General features: G+C 41.1%; 2 protein-coding genes across 5 annotated transcripts; both read right to left on the reverse strand.

The window, feature by feature from the left end:
* Nucleotides 1–880: 880 nt before the first annotated feature.
* On the reverse strand, nt 881–10,253 carry heatr6 (HEAT repeat containing 6). 3 transcript variants are annotated; one of them, XM_067494650.1, is made up of 20 exons: nt 9,932–10,253; nt 8,894–9,001; nt 8,663–8,803; nt 8,466–8,581; nt 7,651–7,765; nt 7,465–7,566; nt 7,191–7,355; nt 6,838–7,085; nt 6,470–6,644; nt 5,932–6,138; nt 5,387–5,486; nt 4,912–5,309; nt 4,691–4,813; nt 4,504–4,590; nt 4,296–4,430; nt 4,098–4,220; nt 3,818–3,942; nt 3,545–3,641; nt 2,849–3,053; nt 881–2,597 (listed from the first exon to the last, which is right to left on the reverse strand). In XM_067494650.1, the coding sequence occupies exons 1-20, from the start codon at nt 10,223–10,225 to the stop codon at nt 1,996–1,998; spliced, it is 3,666 nt and encodes a 1,221-aa protein (XP_067350751.1). In that variant the 5' UTR covers nt 10,226–10,253; the 3' UTR covers nt 881–1,995. The 3 variants fall into 3 exon arrangements, with proteins under 3 accessions (XP_067350751.1, XP_067350753.1, XP_067350752.1); XM_067494652.1 differs by lacking the exon at nt 9,932–10,253 and adding an exon at nt 9,837–9,854; XM_067494651.1 differs by lacking the exon at nt 4,098–4,220.
* A 676-nt stretch (nt 10,254–10,929) lies between these two features.
* LOC137109036 (dynein light chain 2, cytoplasmic-like) lies at nt 10,930–12,744 on the reverse strand. 2 transcript variants are annotated; one of them, XM_067494359.1, is made up of 4 exons: nt 12,618–12,691; nt 12,117–12,168; nt 11,792–11,936; nt 10,930–11,707 (listed from the first exon to the last, which is right to left on the reverse strand). In XM_067494359.1, the coding sequence occupies exons 3-4, from the start codon at nt 11,921–11,923 to the stop codon at nt 11,570–11,572; spliced, it is 270 nt and encodes an 89-aa protein (XP_067350460.1). In that variant the 5' UTR covers nt 11,924–11,936; nt 12,117–12,168; nt 12,618–12,691; the 3' UTR covers nt 10,930–11,569. The 2 variants fall into 2 exon arrangements, with proteins under 2 accessions (XP_067350460.1, XP_067350458.1); XM_067494357.1 differs by lacking the exon at nt 12,117–12,168 and having other exon boundaries at nt 12,618–12,744.
* Nucleotides 12,745–18,958: the final 6,214 nt, after the last annotated feature.

Raw genomic sequence — 18,958 nt, forward strand, 5'->3', positions numbered from 1 at the left:
CTTTGATGTTTTCTCCTTGACTCAGATTCTTGCTTTGGATAAAAGCGTCTGCTAAATGACTAAATGTAAATCTAAATGTAAATGTTAAAGGCAGAGCATAGCAGAGCAGGGAGGAGGGCTGGGTGCAGTGATGTATTACCAGGTTAAAATATGGCATCCATTTGTTTAGCCATACAAATGAGCTGGATGTTGATTGGAGCAGATTTTTGAGACTGCAGTATATTGGTACTGCTAACCTGATTACCCTTGATTGGTTATTGCTGCTTTAATGCTAGTGGTTATAGGTTTATCAATACTCTTCATCTCCCTGTTTGTTACTTGTTAGTAGCTGACTGGTTTAGTACATAAAAGGTATATTGAGGTATATATTTTCACAGTTTATGGTTTGAAGTGACAAGGTACATTTTAAAATGGGTCAAATAAATTGTCCATTGTCCAAGTCATCAAATTAAATAACCCAATATAAAAATGTATCTGACTAATGTGTTTTCTGTAGGTACTAGTAATATAGCAAGGAGGTATGAACTGATATATATCATCTGTGTAGCCAGTGCTTGATATTTAACTTAAAAATGGGCATAGGATATTAAATAAGTGCATTACAAAAGCCCAGCTTATGTATCTAAATGTATAAGGCATGAGATAATAACAGGTGAAATTAATAAATGGCAGTAGGCCGTGGATTGAGTATTTCTCTTTATAAAACTGAAAATGGAAAGGAGCAGCAATGACTTATTAATGTATATTTGTATGGTGCGTCGGGTGGAAGAATAATTTTATATTGTAGATTTTTTGTGTAATGTGTGTAGCTGGCAGTTTTACAAGCACAAGTTGTTACTTAGACAATTTTAAGTATCTAACAAGGACCAAGGAACATATGTAGGTAAACATCTCTATTTAATGTCAACATAAAGGAAACAGCACATTGCAAGACCGGATCAAATATCTCTCTGACACTGTACTGTAGGTACAGTTACGCAGTGTGAATCTAAAACCCTACTGTGGAGAAACGCTGTATTTACTTTGTGGCAGACATTGTAGTGTACACTATTCTGAATTTTGACTGGGTAATTTGAAATAAATATAAGTGTGGTAATCATTTTTTTTTCTAACACTGATATAACACATTGCTGGTCAAATCAACAATAGAACATAGAACATGATGTTTAATGCAATCAACCATTTCCTATAGTTTTAAATTACATAAAAAAAATAACACATCACTCAAGGCATTTCAGGTATCTAGTTTGTTCACATTAATTATATTGTACAAAAGAATTGTAACATATGAAAATATGTTTTCATATTTTCAATGATTGCATTGAAATTAAAAAAACAAATTATTACCCAGCCATAACCTGAGTCTTTATATTTGTCTCTTAATTTGTTCTTAGCATTTAGGAAAAACAAATATGAAATAGAAATCCACTGACAAATTCAGGCCTTTGAAATGAACATTCATCCATTATCTGTCACCGTTTATCCTGTGTGGGTCATGGGGCCTGGAGTCTATGCCAGCTGTTATTGGGCGAGAGGTGGGGTCCACCCTGGACAGATCGCCAGGGCCACAGAGAGACATACACAGACAGACAACCACTTACATTGACATTCACACCTACGGGCAATTATAGTTTTGCCAATGGACCCAACATGCATGTTTTTGAACTGTGTGAGGAAACTGGAGTAACAGGAGGAAACTCATGCGAACTTCACACAGAAAGGCCACGGCCGGGGCGTGAACCCACAACCATCTAGCTGAGAGGCGGCAACGCTAACCGCTCCACCTAAAATGAAGATATGAAATTAAATAAAAACATTTCTATGTAAGCTTTTGAAGACAGACTTATTTTTCCTTGTGATGTCCTCAGATCACGTTGTTACAAATCTTGAGTTGCCATTTTGTTACTTTGTGGTTGGATGTTTCTCATGCCCACTTGATCTATCTTAAACCGAACCTCAAGCTTTTCTGGTCCCAGTTTACAGAAATCCAGAGCTTCAATTAGAGATGTCAGTATTATAGCTCTGTAGCTCTTCACAGGTCTTTAGCAAATCCTCCAAAAAATCTACTACTACCTCCTTTCCACTCTCCTCGTCTCCTCCGCCTTGCCCTTCAGCCTTCAACTCTTTTAATCTGATCAGAGTTTGCTGCAGACTTCCAATCCTCTGCTGAGGGTTGGAACTGCCAGCCCCTGCATCTTTGTCACCTTCTGCCCCCTCTCTCCCTCCTTCCTCTGCTCTGAGATATTTGACCAAATGCTCTTTGATGCCCCTCCCTTTCTCACTGGCCAGTGACACCGCGAGGGCGGGCATGTCCGGGGACTGGCTGACGCTGAGCAGGTGTAGGAGAGCTTGTGAGAGCGTGTGTCGCAGGCTGGCGCTGTAGCGGTACTCTAAGAAGTCGTTTGTGTCTTCACTGTTCTCGAGTGCTGTGGCCAGCGAATCCCACACACAGCTAAATCGCTTCGTGCTCCCATAGCAGCCACGGTGGGCAGGAACTGCCAGGGCAGCGGCAGATTTGATCCGCACCTTGAAGTTCTTACAGGAAGTAACAACATGGCAGAGGGCAGAGAAAGCCTCACAAGACCATGGGGCTGAATCTGACAGGAAGATAGAAAACCGAAATTAACTGTTAAGGTGACGTGAGAAAAAATAAAGTGAGAAGCAAACTTCAGATGTCTCAACATTGTAGAATACAGTAGGTTTAAACAAACATTTTGGCATATGAGCCTATTCCCCTTCTTGCAGAGTGGGAAGAGAAGATAAGGTGTTCATTGTGTTTTCTAATTTCTAATAAGACCAGTTATTATAAAGACAAAGACAAGTAAATACCCTGGGAATAAACACTTACCAAGAGGCAGGGCTGGGTTTCTGAAAGCATTTCCCAAAGCATAACAGGCATTCCATCTGACCTTCATCGAAGCTTCCGATTGGACAGTTTTCACAAGAGCTCGAACTGCGTCTTCCAGTGGGCGTTGGAACACAGACCGAGTCAGCTGATTCTGGCGCAGGAAATGAAGTAAATTCCCAAGTGCTCGCACTGCGTTACACTTCACCTGAGAGTATTTTGAAGGGAGGCCACAAGTACAGATAGAGGAGAGCCAGGCAAAAAGAAGGAAAAGAATGCAGATACCATAGAACAGATACCATAGAATATTACAAGTAAATCACAAGTTCCCATTAGTTCACTGGTGAATTTATCCTGATAAAAGAACTCTGCCTTGTGCTTGCTAGATTACCCAAGAACCTACAGATGTTTAGGTGCAATAAACCAGTGTGGCTGGCCACAGAATTACAGTAGACAATGGATTTTTTTCTTTTCTTACACCACTTTCATTTGAACACCAAACAAAACTCAAGTCTAATGCAGCAAGTTATGGATTCACACTCATACTTTTGTGAGGACCTGTTAAAACACATAGAACACCAATGAGCTACCTGGTGGTTTTACAAATCTCATAAGAATATTTATTTTATCAGTGCGATGGTCAGTCTATTTTCTCTGACACATAAGCAGATGCATGGTCATCAGTGAACGCTCTCTCACCCTGTCTTTGTCGGCTGCAGCTCGGGTGGCTGCCTGCAACATTTTGAGGAGCAGCATGTCTGATAACTCTTCCTGGAAGTCCACACCAACACTCTCCCTAATGATGAGACAGAAGACCAGGTTTTATCCAAAATCAGTGAGCTGAAAATCAGTCTTTTTTATTCTTAAAATAGGTTAATAATATTTTGCTAAGGTATTCCACGCTTTTATTTATTCAAGGTGTTAGCATATCATGCAATGTGTTTTCTAAAGAAAACAATTATTTTATCTTACATATTGACAATGAGAGTGTCTGTGAGATTCCCAAGAGACCAGGCAGCCTTGGCGCAGACATTTGTAGATCGATCATCAAGCGCAGCAAGGATAGTGTTTGCTGTATCTGCTACGAACATTACATCCTGAAAAAAATAAATAAATAAAAAGACATCATTCCCCTCAGATAAGATTGAAAACTCTAGATTCTGTAGTTTTTTCTAGTCTTTAAGTTCTTGGCAGAATGTTGAGATTCTAGTTGCTTCTCGTCATCCCCATCGCTGCTGGTCCGTATCCTTACCTCTCTCAGACACGGGAACAAGATGTAGATTCCCAGAGCCCTGATAGCTGCAGTTTTCACCAGATAGTTCTCACTGTAGGTCAGCCCCAGTAGCACAGTGATGCACATCAGCTGCGTCTTATCCTTTAACAACATTACATGTCACAAACGCAGCTCCATGAAGCTTAGTATTAGCAGTTCAAACAGAGGGGTACTCACAGGCAGCTGCGCGAAGGCCTGAGGCAGGATGGAGGAGAGTGTGTCGCAGGCGCTCGTCTGCAGTGTTGGATGTTGTTCATTCTGCAGTGCTCCATTCAGTGGACCACTTAAGACTTCTGACCAAAACCGCACCACCTACGTTGTGCACAGTTAAATCGGTTATGCGGATCTGCAATAATGCAGTATTTATAGTGAAGACTGTACTTACTTGACTCATGGGGACCCTTGCACTCTCAGGCACATTGTTCTCTGCTCTGTACTGCTGGATAATTCCTGTCCCTAACTCCTCTAGTAACTAAAGACAGCGAAAGATTTTGTCATTTCTAAATTACTGACGTACCGATAATGCAACTGCAAATGAATTATCAGAATGTATAATGTAATGAGGACGATACCTTTGCTCCATGTAGTTGTATAGAGGGGTCTGTCTCCCCAAGACAGCGTGCGCTCACCTGCCTTATCTCTTGCAGAAATGCTTGGGTTAGAGAGAAGTAGCCACGCACCAGCTGGGACAAGACCTGAAACATTCACAAGTCACACAAAACACCTTCAGATATCAGAAATGTCTGCAGCTAGACACTCTTTTTTTTTTTTTTTTTGCCACTTTCTGTTTCACCTGTAGAGCTTCTAGTCGAACAGGGGAGGGCTCCAGAGCAGTACCACTTCCTGTTCCCGCTCCCTCGCTGTCCGATTGATCTTCTCTAGGCTGAGTCACCAGGGTAACACAGAGCTGCAGCAACCATGGTGGGGCACTGTCCCCCTCACCTGGTGTGTGAGGAACGGGGGGGGATTGTGTGTGTGAGCTGCGTTGAGAATGTGTAACTGGTGTGCGACAGGGTGAGGAAACTCCATCTTTTTGTCTCCAGCTAAGAGATGAGTCCTGCGGTGTGAATGACCCAGTGCTGTTGCTGCTGCTCTCTGGCTGTTGGAGGAGGAGCTGCACCTCAGAAAGAGGAGCCTGAGTTGTCACTAGAGCCCCATAAAGTGTCAGAACAGACACGCGCACGTTCACGTCTAACAACAGAGAATGGTTGTATTAAAAGCAGCACAACTCAATGACCAATTTTTGAGAACGCTTACAAAATACAGACCTCTGTGGCGCACATAAGGACGGATCTGTTTCCAGAGCGGACTGAGCAGTCCAGGGCTGAGACGGTGGTAGGGAGCATTTGCCACCATGTAGGCCAGACACTAACAGAGATAGAAGCAGGATATGTGCTTTTAGGACAATAAACTCACATGCCATCATCTCTGTATTAGGCTCATTCTATTCTTCTAACAAAATGCTTTGTTTTTCCTGGGAGGCATCAGTCCCCAACTACTTGGGACTCAACTACTACTCAAATAATTTTTTATGCTTAACGTTTAAACAAACTGTCTATCCAACTAAATTCTGGTTAACCAAGATGAGAACAACAGTCACATCCAGTACTTTAAATCATTTTTGGGTAATAGAGTTGGCTCTACCACACTAACAGAAGGTCAATTAAATTAATTTCAAGAACAATAATTAGTCTTATAGAAGGTTTTCTATTTATAGACTCAGAGGAATGGTGGCGCACAGAAGCAGTAAGCAAAACAATAAAACTTGCTCCCAGGCTAGCATCAAACGTGGAACTTTACCAAGCAAATGTACCTTTATGACCTGTGTCAGAGTCTGAGAGGAGGTCTCGGCCAGCAGAGCCAGACTAAGAGCACGGTGCAGCTCTCTGACAGCAGTAGCCAGCAGTAAAGAGAAGGGTGTATAAGATGTGCGAGGAGACGTTGTATCTTCAGCCACAGCCAGGAACTGACGGGAGCCATCCAGCATGGCTGACAAAACCTGAAGTGCAAACGCACGAACCTAAGAGAGAGGAGAGAAACGTTAACGTCATATTAGTTCAGGAAAACTGTAAAGCCTCTTTCACATATGAGCTATGAAGATTGGCCAGAGTGGTGTTTCACACACTTAACACACGGTGGGAGACTCTCCGAGTCAGACTCTCATTCGCTCACATAAAAATCCTTCCGACAATTTGTTACAGAGCAGCGTGCTCCACACGCCAGCTCACACACATAGTCTGGACTTTTTACCAGGGGGCTCAGAGGATGAGGTCTGGATAATCTTGTGAGCGTCTAACTCAGAAATTTGAGTTCTTATATACACCACAGCCAGAAAAGAGTGGAGATTTTACCTTTGGTGATGGATCCTTTAGTATAATTGTAAGGAGATTGAGAGGTGGTGGTCCTCCGATAGGAGAGTCGGGGATGAAGGAGGACCAGTACCCATAAAGAGTCCTCTTCTCGACACTTTTCACCACCGCAAGCAAACACTGCAGAGCTCCCTGACGTACACGACCATGGTAGAGTCTGAAAGAGAACAAGAGTGGGAATAGAGAACAGTGAATATGCATTTTAACTCTTTCATAAAGGAAATATAACAAACTCATCTGCTTTTGCAACCAACATTAGTTACTTCACATGTACATGGTTAAGGTTAAACCTTTTGTGTGTACGTTTTCAATTCATGACATGAATGAAGATAAGCAGTTGCTTTCTGTACCTTAACTTGCTCTGTGCGTTGCCTTCTTGGTCGGAAAATTCTGAATCAGAGCTGTTTCTTTTCCAGGTTGGGTAGAGAGATGGGACAGAGGGTTTAAACAAAGAATCCCCCTCACCTCTGCCTCCCTCCCTTCCCCTTTCTTTCTGAAAAGCGGGCATTGCTGTTCTGTCACCTTCATTTCCATCATCACTTCTCCTCTCCTCAATAGTCATCTTCTTTCCCTTACCTCTGGATTTCCTCTTTTTATTCTGAGGAAGAAAACAAATTCAACCAAAAATGTGTGTTTCATCCATGATTTGATGGTCCTCGATAGAACTGAGACCACACAGATATTATATAAGGGTAAATCTAACCCCTAAAGCTTTGCCTGGCAAAGCAGCATCTTTTGGAGGTTCAGAGGATTTTGGTGGCTCGGTAGGTTTTGGTGCAGAGACACCCTCGTACTGAGGAAGACGTGCTGGGTACAACACAGCTGGCCATTCCACACTCACACCTGGAGCTCCCTGGAACATGAGTCTCTGTAAATTTAATAGAACCTCCAAATTATTACCACAATATCCACTGTCATGCAGAGTGTGTGGCAGTTGATAAAAACAAGACAATAATAAAGTGATGTTAATGTTTCACCTTAACTGCAGCCAGTACAGATCCAAGCTCCTCTTCTCCACCAAATTTCCACTTTCCACATGACACACAACTCTGAAGGCCCTTTAATGCTGCCTGGACCACCTGCACAGAGGACACCAGGTAAGGTACTGTTAGCTCCAATTCAATAATCCTCACTGAGCATTTTAATACAATATGCATCCATACCATACAGTAGAAAAGCTCATCAGTGTTGGGAGGTTTGGGTGAGTGCAGAGTTTTCAAGAAGAGTCCGAAACACGTGCTTCTGTACTGATCATCCAAAGGTGGCTGACCAGGGATTCTGGAGAATCAAAGTCCAGCAGACCACATACACAATTACCACCATGGAACATTTGGCTAAAAAAAAAATACAATAAAAGATGCCAGTTTATGACAGAATGCACATAAATATCATTATGAATTGTTTTTTGGACATTGCGTCTTGAGGCTAGACCAAGGAAAATCCACTATGACCAAGTGCTAAAATAATGTACGACAGGACTTCAAGGAAACAATAAGCATTTGCGAACTAGGTTTTTTTTTTCTAACAAATGTGTATTTGTCTGCCCCTCACTGCACTGTGAATCCAAGCGAAAGCAGCTGCCATCCTCATAGCGGACTAGTTTATAGTGAAGTACTTTCACTTTTGTACTCTAGGTAAAATGTAGATAATCTGCTGAGTATTTTTACTTGAGCAAAAAACTTTAAGTGGAACCTGTAGTAGAGAACGTTTTAGTCCAATGCTTAAATTTTTCGTCAGTGCTGAGCTTTTGTATTCCTACTACCTCTGCACACAGTGCATCACATTTTGCTGTGTAGCTGCAGACTGCTCAGACTGGCCATTATTAAAATGTGCATACTTACAGCCTAAGTGGCTAATAAAAGAAAACTGACCAGATCAGACCCAAGTAACAGTAAATGAAGTGGCTTCTCATTAAAAAAATAATATAAAATTACACAATTGGTCTATTGGCTGAATTTGTAAAGATACTAAAACCCACCTGAAACAGATGTTGGCCATACAGGTTAGGGAAACACGACGTAACTCGATATTAGTTTGAGATGGAGAACTATAACGCAGGAGGATGCCATCTTTTCCCAGTAAGTCAATGAGATGCTGCAAATGAGAGAAACATCAATGTAAATATCAAACTGTTTTCAACGCACTTTCGAAACCTTGATCAAATTCAGTACCTACCTGCTGGCATTGATGCCCGTTCCCATACACTACTGTGGAGAGTGCCAGAAGGACATCTGAGTGCGTCCATGTACTGCACACCTTCAGTGCACGGACAGTATAGTTCACCAACACATCCAATGTCTGGTCATCCATTATTATCTTAAAAAGGAATCGGTGAGAACAGTATTTAAAAAATTGCTACCTACAATCGGTGCATGTGTGGATGTGTAGTCTATGCTATGTTGTTACCTTTAGCTGATTAAGCAGATGATGTATTAGTTGGCAGAGTTTGATGACTAAATGTTCTTGACTCAGCGGCACCAAACCGCTGGCATGTTCCAGCAAAGTGCACACATCCTGAAACAGAAATTAAGAGGATCAAACTAATTAATGTCTTCTCAGCAATATTGAAATATTAAACAGTTCTGGATAGCACGTATGTTTATTTAGTTCATAGAGGAGTTTTATATCTTTTCATTGTCAGATAATACAATGATAAAAAAAACAGAAAAGGAATTAATTGGGACAATAAAATGGCAGCTAAATACCCAGCGATTCATAAATGCTACTGTGTTTGATAGGTTGCTGTAGGACTATTAGCAACTCACATGAATGCGGCCAGCTGCTATGTTTTATGTTGTTTCCAATGGTCCTATAGCATTTTCTGTGAAAGCAGTTAAAGCTGCATTGATCAAAGCAATACAGCTTTAACAAACCACCTGACTGTTAGTTAGTTAGTTAGTTAGTTAGGTGGTTAGTTAGTTAGTTAGGTGGTTAGATGGGGGCAAAGGTAACTGGGTTTACGTCTTAGCTGCGGGGGAGAGCTGTGGGGCTGGTAGCATGTACTGTATTTTGGAGAAATGGTGGCAGTTGGAGGAGTCAAAGTGGCCGGTTTGGAAAGACAAGTGAGCTCTGTGTGCGACCCAGACACATTTCACTGATGTGACACAACAAAAAACAACTGGCAATTACAACACGTGATGATCACCACCAATTGCAAAATGCAGACATTTAGGTCATTTGATGTAAAGATCAAAGAAAAGTAAAAAGGAAACAGTATTTGTCAGGATATGACATCTTTCCTGGAGTTAAAGCTTTGAGGTGCCATTTGTATTAGTAGTAACGAAATGATGTCTAAATTAAGACACAGTGACGCTGAAGTTACTGTGACAGCACGTAAACCTCAACGTACGTTTCCGGGCTTTTATTGACTGAAGTTCTCCAGTATCGTTCACAACACAGTTTCAGGCGCCTGTAAGTCACAGGGCCGACACGAGCATGTGTTACCTCCGGTCGGATGATGACGTTGGCGGCGAAGTTTCTGCTGTAGTTTTCGGACAGGAGCTGGTCAAACAGCAGGTTGAGGTCCTCTCGCAGCTGACCCGAGTCTGTCCGCAGAGCTCGGAGCTTCGCGGCGCAGCGACAAAACTGTTTCTCGGCGTCCGACGGGGGGTCGATCGGAAGACCATCCGTGGTCATAGGGATGAACGGCGGTGCTTCCGCGGATAGAGCCACCGGAGGGAAAGGGGGGACACCAATTCGGCCAGGAGCCGGTGCTGACAATACAATGCGAGAAGCCATGTTTCTGTCCCCGGAAGTATTTTACTTGTTCGTTGGTTTTACAGCCGAATGTCAGAACGATTACTGCCCCCTACATACGAATCAGCCTACTACCCACTTTCACCCTCTGCCTCGGAAACAAAAATGTCACCATGTGAAAATTCACTCCTACGAAGAAAAACTTAAATATTGAGATAAATATTGAGTTATCAAAAGACTAAGTAATTTTTCACAGCTGCCCATTTTAACTATTAATGTAGCATTAAATCATTTAGCCTTCCTGCAAGCAGCACAATGGGATGGTATTGTGAACTAGCTCTGCCACTGCTCCATGCTATAAAGTCTAAATTTAATCATGTTTTTGGATGAAATTTTTAATCTCAGGGGTTATTTGTAACAGCTTCTTAGGTCAGTGTAGGAGTATAGGCAAGTAGATGTTCAAGCATAAAAGTACTTTGAGAAATACCTTAAAATATACACCCTTCTGCTGCATTAAACCAGATGCACACAAAAGCATTCTGCTGTTATTTTGCAAACAAAAATTATTCCTTATAATTCACAGGTAAATTCCAGGGGTTAAGCCAAGTGTGGCAAAATTTAAAACATGATATGAATCTGCCATTAACCTGCATGTTCTCAAATGTCTGGTGCATGTTAAAGCATCTGTAATGTCTGGAAGCAACAAAAAAAAAAAGTTGGAACATTATACACTGAAGTGAAACAAATTCAAGGGACAGATTTGAAACCAATTTATTGCCTTAAAGTTGTGCTAAATGTGGAAAAATCACAACACCAAATTGTACATTAAATAACATTCTGAGCTATAGATCACATCAACATTGTAAACAGTCACAACTGAAGTGGAAACAGGAGCATTCAAGCATCTACAAAACAAGTCTGTTGGTATGTAATATTTATTAAGTGAGAGCAACAGCATGGCATTTTTATTCAGCCTTGGTCACTGTAAATTAAAGGCATTACAACAAAAACTCTGTCGCTCATTTTAATTATATGAAAATAAGTTATTATACAACATATCAATATGAAATAAATGCACAAGCATTAACGCACAGCAAAAGATCCAGAAATTATGAGTGATGTTAACCTGCCAGATGTGCAAATGCTGACTGAACGCTGGCATACGTAGTTTTACACTGGCTTTTCTTTAAGGAACAGTACACCACCATTACAGGCATGACTAAAGCGCCTTCCACTCGTGGCAGTAGCGTAGGTGACAAACAGCCTGAGGTGAGCACACCACCAGGAGGCAGGCAGATCTGCAGAAAAGTGGCAGCTAATGAGTGGTACAGAAGTATTACATAAGGGCTGAATTAAAAGTTGTTTCAGGGGGGCATGTTTGGATTTTCAGCCCGACTTGAACAGCAGAATGGCCACTTGACCCAGGTAGAAGTAGATGAAATGCTTCGTCTCATGCGTCACATAACTGCCAAAGTTTCTCCCAACAATGCAGTGCCACGTGGGGTTGTACTTCTTGTCAAACTCCTACAGGATATGCAAAAATAATTAGGGCCTCATAAAGAAGTTTGTTTTTCCATTTAAGGGAGCGGTAAAATGGACCCCATTTACCTTTTTGACAAAGGCAGCGATGTCCTTCTCAATGTTGTACTTCTCCATAGCCTGCATGGCACAGTCTACTGCATCCTGCTGCATTTCATCAGACATGTCTGCATTCTTTATTACTGCTTTCTTGTCAGACATGTTGGCCTCTTGACTACAAAAAGGAGAAAATTTCAGTTTACAAACAGGTCTGCTAGTTCGAGCTCATGCAACTATGGGAGACCTCTCATTTCCTCTGCTGCAAACACATGCAAACTGAAATTATAAACCCAACTTCGTGCATATGTTGAATTCATTCCCATCATTTATACCGGAGTCCTCTAAAACAACTTACCTGAGTGGATGTGAGGTCCTAATGAAGCAGGATTACTGAGTCAAGTGGGGAACTTCAGTTGATGAGAGATTGTATTTAATGCAGTTTTAAATAACTCAGCAATGTTGTATTGGGTTCTGTTTTCACTGCCACAGTGGGCAATTAAAGAAGGGTGCTGGCATAAGTTACATTATTCAGTAACGTACTGAAAAACGCGCACCACGAAGCCAACAGCATTACAATTTGGCCAACAAGGGAACTAGAAATGAATGAATACTGCACATATTTATCAAGCTCTTCTCATATTTTAAACGGTCTACTTTCATTAATTCGGATTGTAACGTTTGCATGCAAAGTGGAAGATGTCTGAACACTGTTTCCCAGAACACACATAAGATGTTTAGCGGAGTTCAGCTGCAAAGCGACCGAAACATCTGTGGTGACTTTCAACAGCTGACAGAGCATTTTGTATTTCTAATAATCGCTATAATGCGCACCAGCACACACGCGGCTATCTCTTACCTCTTGTCTCTCAGCGAAGTTTGCGCGATCAGACGTGTGCCTTACACGCTGAAAGACAGGTTTTCCTTCATTTATGAAAGGAAGCGTGCGTCTCTGCCCCGCCCTCTAACATCATACCCGCAACCTGATTGGCTGGAGTGAAGCCTCCACCCGGCTGACGGCGTTTTTTACTTGCGGACATTCTCCGCATCCTATTTCCACCCAGAATGCATCTTTTTCACCCACCGCCTCCCCCCACTTAGGGGTCGTGATTGATCCAGGTGATTGGTATTGGTCGATAGTATTGATCCGCATAAAATTCAACATATTAAAGCAGAGACAGAGAAGGAAAGGCTCCGTTTGCACAGTTGGAAATCTGAACGCATGCAAGTGATAAAGCTATTCCTCTTTAAATAAAGGCAACTTAGCTCGATAAAAAAATTGACAGTATTTTAGGTTTTAGTTTTAACTGATTCTCAGATCCAACGGGTTTTTCATATTCTTCAGTGCAGCACTAGCACATAATAGATAATCAACGCTGCTTTCTTGTGGGGCTCATTGAGAGGGGTCAGCTTCACTGTGCAGAATGATGCAGAGTCTCACACCAGAAGGCTGTTTTTAGGTTCACCTGCTGAAGAGGGGCTGTCGGCAAGCAGCCAAGAAACAGTATGCAACGCACACAAATATAAATGAATGAAATCTCCAGTGGGAATGGACTTTACAGTGAAGTAGAAAACTGATTTGTCTAGAGGGAAAGTTTAGTAAGATCATTTTACTTCTAGGACATGCTTTTGCTTTACATAGACCACTAGAAAGGCCCAAATGTTTCTTTACTAGGGCCTACACGACAAAAAATGATCATATTCACTGCAGTCGTGAAATTGTCTTGCCCCCTGACACCTGCACCATTTCATGTACAGATGCACACAACACAAACGGGAAACCACCGACTGCCACTGAACCTTTCAAAAAGAAATGATTCAAGGCTGTTGATACATAAGTGATATTTTTTTTTTTTAAATTTGTGGGCACTTAAGTACATGCATTTCTAGTTGCTAGTTGTAGTATTAGAAATTTCCAAAATAATACCTTTCAGCTTGTCAATACTTTTCTGTTCCCTTAGACTCTCTAGAATATTTTAATGTACAGTGTAATTTTTACATTATTTACTACAGGGTAAAAAACACATTAACTATAAATAGCACTTTTTTTTTAGAGAGAAAAAGAGACTTTCAAGATAAGGGAGTTATTATAGTTTTATTTAACAAAACAAACTTATTTTGTGCAGCAAAATACTGACTTAACAGAAAAAACATCAACTTTACATTGGATTGGACATATTTGCTCAATATTTTACCATTCTCTGTACAGGCGTGCATTTATCCTGCCCGTCATCCTCATGGTTTTGAGCACTTTTGCTCTTGAAAACAAAAAATGTCTGAACATTATCAATTATCAGAATCATTAATCATGTCTCTGGAGTGCAACAAAAAGTAACTTTCTTCTTTTTTCAGTTTGAAAGACAATTTATTTTTTCAACATTTCCATTTGGCTATGGTTATTTTGACAGGCCGTGGGGTCAGAATCCTCTCACGATAAAACGCTCTCATGGTCCTGCACCATGTATCCATACAGAGGCCTAGTCCTGATCTGGCTCCAGAATGGGGATGCAGACAATGAGCTCAGTCCAAACCTTTGGAATAACAAAACCAACAAACCCAAAGAGAAGGAGGTATGTTCGAATTACACCTTTAACAATTACTTTCTAATGTCAATAAATGGAACTCAGAGGGAGGATGCTCAAAAAAAACATCCCCATCTATTATTAATCAAAAGCTACTAATTCTTTCTTTGAATACTAAAAGATGAGCATAACCAGAAACACTAATAACCAATGCATCTCCAAACTGAATATAGAGATGTAGTCTACTTATACTAAGTGATAATCTTCTGACCAGGATTTCATTGTTCCCCATCCATATCTATAACCGCTTATCCTGTGTGAAGTTGCTGGCAAGCTCAAGCCTATTCCAGGTGTCAGAGGGTGAGAGGCAGGGTAAATGGCTGTCTGTGTGTATATCCCACCCTGGCCCTGACCAGGGTGGGATATACACACAGACAGCCATTTACACTCAAATTCACACCTACAGGCAAATTACAGTCACCAATTACCCAGACATGCATGTCTTTGGGCTGTGGAACTGGACCCAGAGGAAACCCAGGCAAGCGCAAGGAGAACATTCAAACTCAGCACAGATGGCTAAGGTGGGCCAGGGGATGCAAACCCGCAACCTTCTAGCTGTGAGGCAGCAGGGCTAACCACTCCTCTGCCATGCTGCCCTTGATTTAATTATTATTAAATTATTATTACAGGAACTAAGCAACTGTTCTGCTACGAAAAATGTAATGGGAACATGCATAAATGCAAAGGATGTAGCATCAAAACAAAACTTGTTATTCAACTAGAAACTTTTGGTAACAGTACGTAGCTATTTTCAATCATACAATAAGAGTAAAATTTAATTTAGCTTTAATTTATGAATGTTTCAGAGTGGAGAAGGCCACTCCATCGTGCCATTGGTGTCTTATTTGACTCCTCCTGTTTATCCTAATCTGAACTGTGTTTCCTTCTCTTCTGAACTCTACAAAATTACTTACAAGAGGGTCAAAGTACAATGGTACAACCCGAATTCCAAGAAAGTTGGGAAGATGTGAAAACGTAAATAAAAACAGAATACAATGATTTGCAAATCTCAGCAACCCATATTTTATTCACAATGGAATAAAAAATAAAGAACATACCAGATGTTGAAACTGAGACATTTTACCGTTTCATGGAAAATATTAGCTCATTTTGAATTTGATGGCAGACACACATCTCAAAAAAGTCTGAGGAGGGGCAACCAAAAGCTGCAAAATTAATTGCCGCAAATCAAAAATCATCAAAAAAGAAAAATTAAAGAAAACTCAAATTAAAATATAACATTCAGTAGTGAATTTCTCTGAAAATAGCTGTAACATTCTCTTCAACTAAGCAAACAACAAGGCTAGAAAATTGGGTGTATGTTGACCATTTTGGGATGGAAAGGAAACATTAAGAAAAGTAAAGAAGGTAATATAAAAATATGAAAAGGGGCAACATGCAGACAAAAATATATTTGCCAGCGTCTGCTGGAACTCAACATATAATTAAAATCACAACAGAAAAATGCTAAAACAATAACACACAAAAGAAAAGGCAAACACTCAACACAGCAAATATTCCATAAAGACTCTATGGGATTTATTCCATGATGTTGGCCTTCACCACTCTGAGATACATCACTGAGTTAAACTGGCTGGTGGTTTAATTAAGGTTAGGTGAGTCTTAGGTGCGAGACCATGAGTGGGTACACCGAGGAAAGTAACGTTGAGACCCTCTGCTAAGATATGAGGAGTAACTGTGAGAACCACTGTTGCTTCAGCTTTGAATGTGGCTACGAGGTCAAGGAACGACCATAGTTGGGGCTGCGAGGACCATCCATCTCCATCTGAATGTAGACCATTACTCGATAAACACACTAGAAACATAAGCAGTAATTTAAAAAGCTGCTGGCTCCCAGTTATGATCACCTGCCTGTTGCATGTGATACTTCAGTTCCTGCCAGCAAAAAGGCAACACGAGGCTCATTCTATACATCCATAAACAGCATATTGTGAGTGAGTAGGATCATCATTATTTAGTGTTAATACATTTCCTAGCACTTTGTGGATATGTGGGGGGAACCAGATCAAATTTCACACTTGCATCAGAATTTGCAATGGAACACAACTTGTTTGTGTTGAGGTATTCAAATACATTCATTCTCAGTGTCTCTGTCCATGGTACTGAAAAAGTCAAACATGCTCTATGTTCATTTTAATTTAAAACAAACACAAAGACATGCACATACATTGAGAGCAAAACTTGGTGTTGTCTAATTTCCTGAGTGCAGGTCATGTTTTCGCAGTACATTTTAGCATAACATACATCCTCTGCCTCCCGCATGTGATCCTTCAAGTACCGCCAGCTTCCATTGGAAGGAAGACCTGACAGGAAGGTGGTCCTTAACAATCAATTACCAGTTTTCCACTTTCTAGCTTCATGTGGCAATATGTGCCCATTACAACCTGATGCACCACAGAGAAGTAAAGAAAATGCTGCATTAGCAAAATCAGGCAAGGCCCATCTTATATAAAATCTATCTTATGGTTGCTTTTACAGAAGTACTCAAAACTCAGACATAAGAATAACTTTAATGGCACCCAAGGTGCCATTATTTGTGCGGTGGTAGAGTAAAACAAGAGGACACAAAAGAGACATTAGACCTATGACTGTACTGCCTGTGTATTCATCAAAGTCATGGCAGAGGGCAGAAATTAGCGTTCTGGCTAGTGGCCATCTAAACTCTGGATACACGCGATGGAAGCTGTCAGACAAGATGGATAAGTAGTTCAAGAAAAAAACAAAAACAAAATAACTGTTTTTTAAATTATTTTTAATATCAAAACATCGTGGAACAAATAAAGCCACTGGTTCCAAACACTGATTTTAATACGCCGTGATGCATTGAACGAATCCAGACATTTGGGTCGATCTGCATTTCTGTAAACTGCTACATATTATTTTTATGTTTCAAAATAACAATACTCAACATTTTTTGCTGTTGGTTGGTAAAGACGTTTTCCGATGGCTGGTATCTGAACAGTGAAAAGGCAGCGGGTTAACTTTAAAAACTAATTAGCGTTTCTCGAATCAATCGTAATTAGAGCACGTCCGTGTCGGTGTTACAAAACTGTGTGCAACTTAAGTGGCAAAGCGTGGTGTCCAGCACTAGATGCGGCCTCTTGTGTTATGTTAACGTTACATACTAAAAACTGCATAATAATAACGTAATAACGAGTTTCGTAACCTGCCTTTCTTATCTAAGGAGAACATGTTTAAAGGTTCCCAAGAAACAAGGCAGATAAAGTTCATCTGCGGCACAGCAGTCACTTGCTCGAGTTCACTAAAGGTAAATGATCGTCCTTGTCAATATCGCGGATATCTCCGTATTTCTAAAATACGTCTTTAACGTCTTTGGTACTGATGTCTCCCCCCTGCGGCAGAAACACCGGAGGACGTGTTGGCGTAAAACACGAACGCTAGCTAACGGTAACACCACGGAAAAGCAGGTTAACGAGACGAACGTTTTGATCTTGAAAAGCAAAGTGCAGGTTTTTTTTACGCTTAAATACATAACACTGCACTTAGAGTTACATTATTTAAGGCCATGTTGGCAGTGAGCTCCTTCCCCCTCAGTTAACCCTGGACGGGGAAAAACGCAGGTATTATCTTGTATTTTGTTGACCTGGGCCCTTTGACACAATTTGTTCAACCCACTGTCACAAATTTGGGTGTAAAGGTGGACAGTGGTTTTATTTAGGGCGGGCAGGTTAGTGCAGAGGTGAAATCCAGCTTCTTTCATTTAAGACAAAAGTTAAACCATATTTGTCAAAAAACACTTTGAGACAGTAATCCACGCATTTGTCCCAACGAGGCTGGATTACTGGAATTCTCTGTTTTTTGGTGTCTCTCACTTGGCCCCGTCCCGTCTTCAGCTGGTACAAAATGCGGCTGCACGTTTGTTAACTGGAACACGGAAGAGACAGCACCTCACCCCGGTTTTAGCATCACTGCACTGGCTGCCTGTCCATCTTCGAGTTCATTCTAAAATTCCTTTGTTTGTTTTTAAGTCGTTAAATGGTCTCGCTCCGCCCTCCCCCTCCAGGTCGCTCAGGTCAGCTGACCAGCTGCTCCTGGACGTGCCGAGGACACGGCGGAAACCAGAGGAGACAGAGCAATGACTGTTGCAGGCCCGAATTTGTGGAATGCTTGGCCTTTGCAAGTTAGACAGGCCTCCTTACTGTCTAGTTTTACATCAAAACTGAGAACTACATTTTTCTCCCTGGCTCCCCAGTATGAGAAGGTGACTGTTATTACTATCTATATCTATATCTATCCACCATTTTAAATTGTTAAGCGCTTTGGTCAGTTTTTGCTGTTTTTTAAAGTGCTTTACAAATAAAGTTGGCTTGGCTATTAGTCAACCAATAGCAGACACCTGAGGGCACAACGTCATCACGTTGTACGTGGGTCTATTTGTAAAAAGGTTTTAAATTCCTAAACAGTTCAGATTCTTACAGGTTAAAAATGTAAGTCTCCACTGTGGTTTAAGTGTAGCAATATCCCCAAGGTGAAGACACTATCCAAGCAAACATAGCTGTGCTTTAAAGCCTACCTTCATACCCAGGGTCTTTCTGCTAAACATCACAACTGGACCATGGAGCAAAGCAGGAAGGTG

The sequence above is a fragment of the Channa argus genome, chromosome 24 (assembly GCF_033026475.1).
Source record: "Channa argus isolate prfri chromosome 24, Channa argus male v1.0, whole genome shotgun sequence".
Lineage (NCBI taxonomy): Eukaryota > Metazoa > Chordata > Actinopteri > Anabantiformes > Channidae > Channa > Channa argus.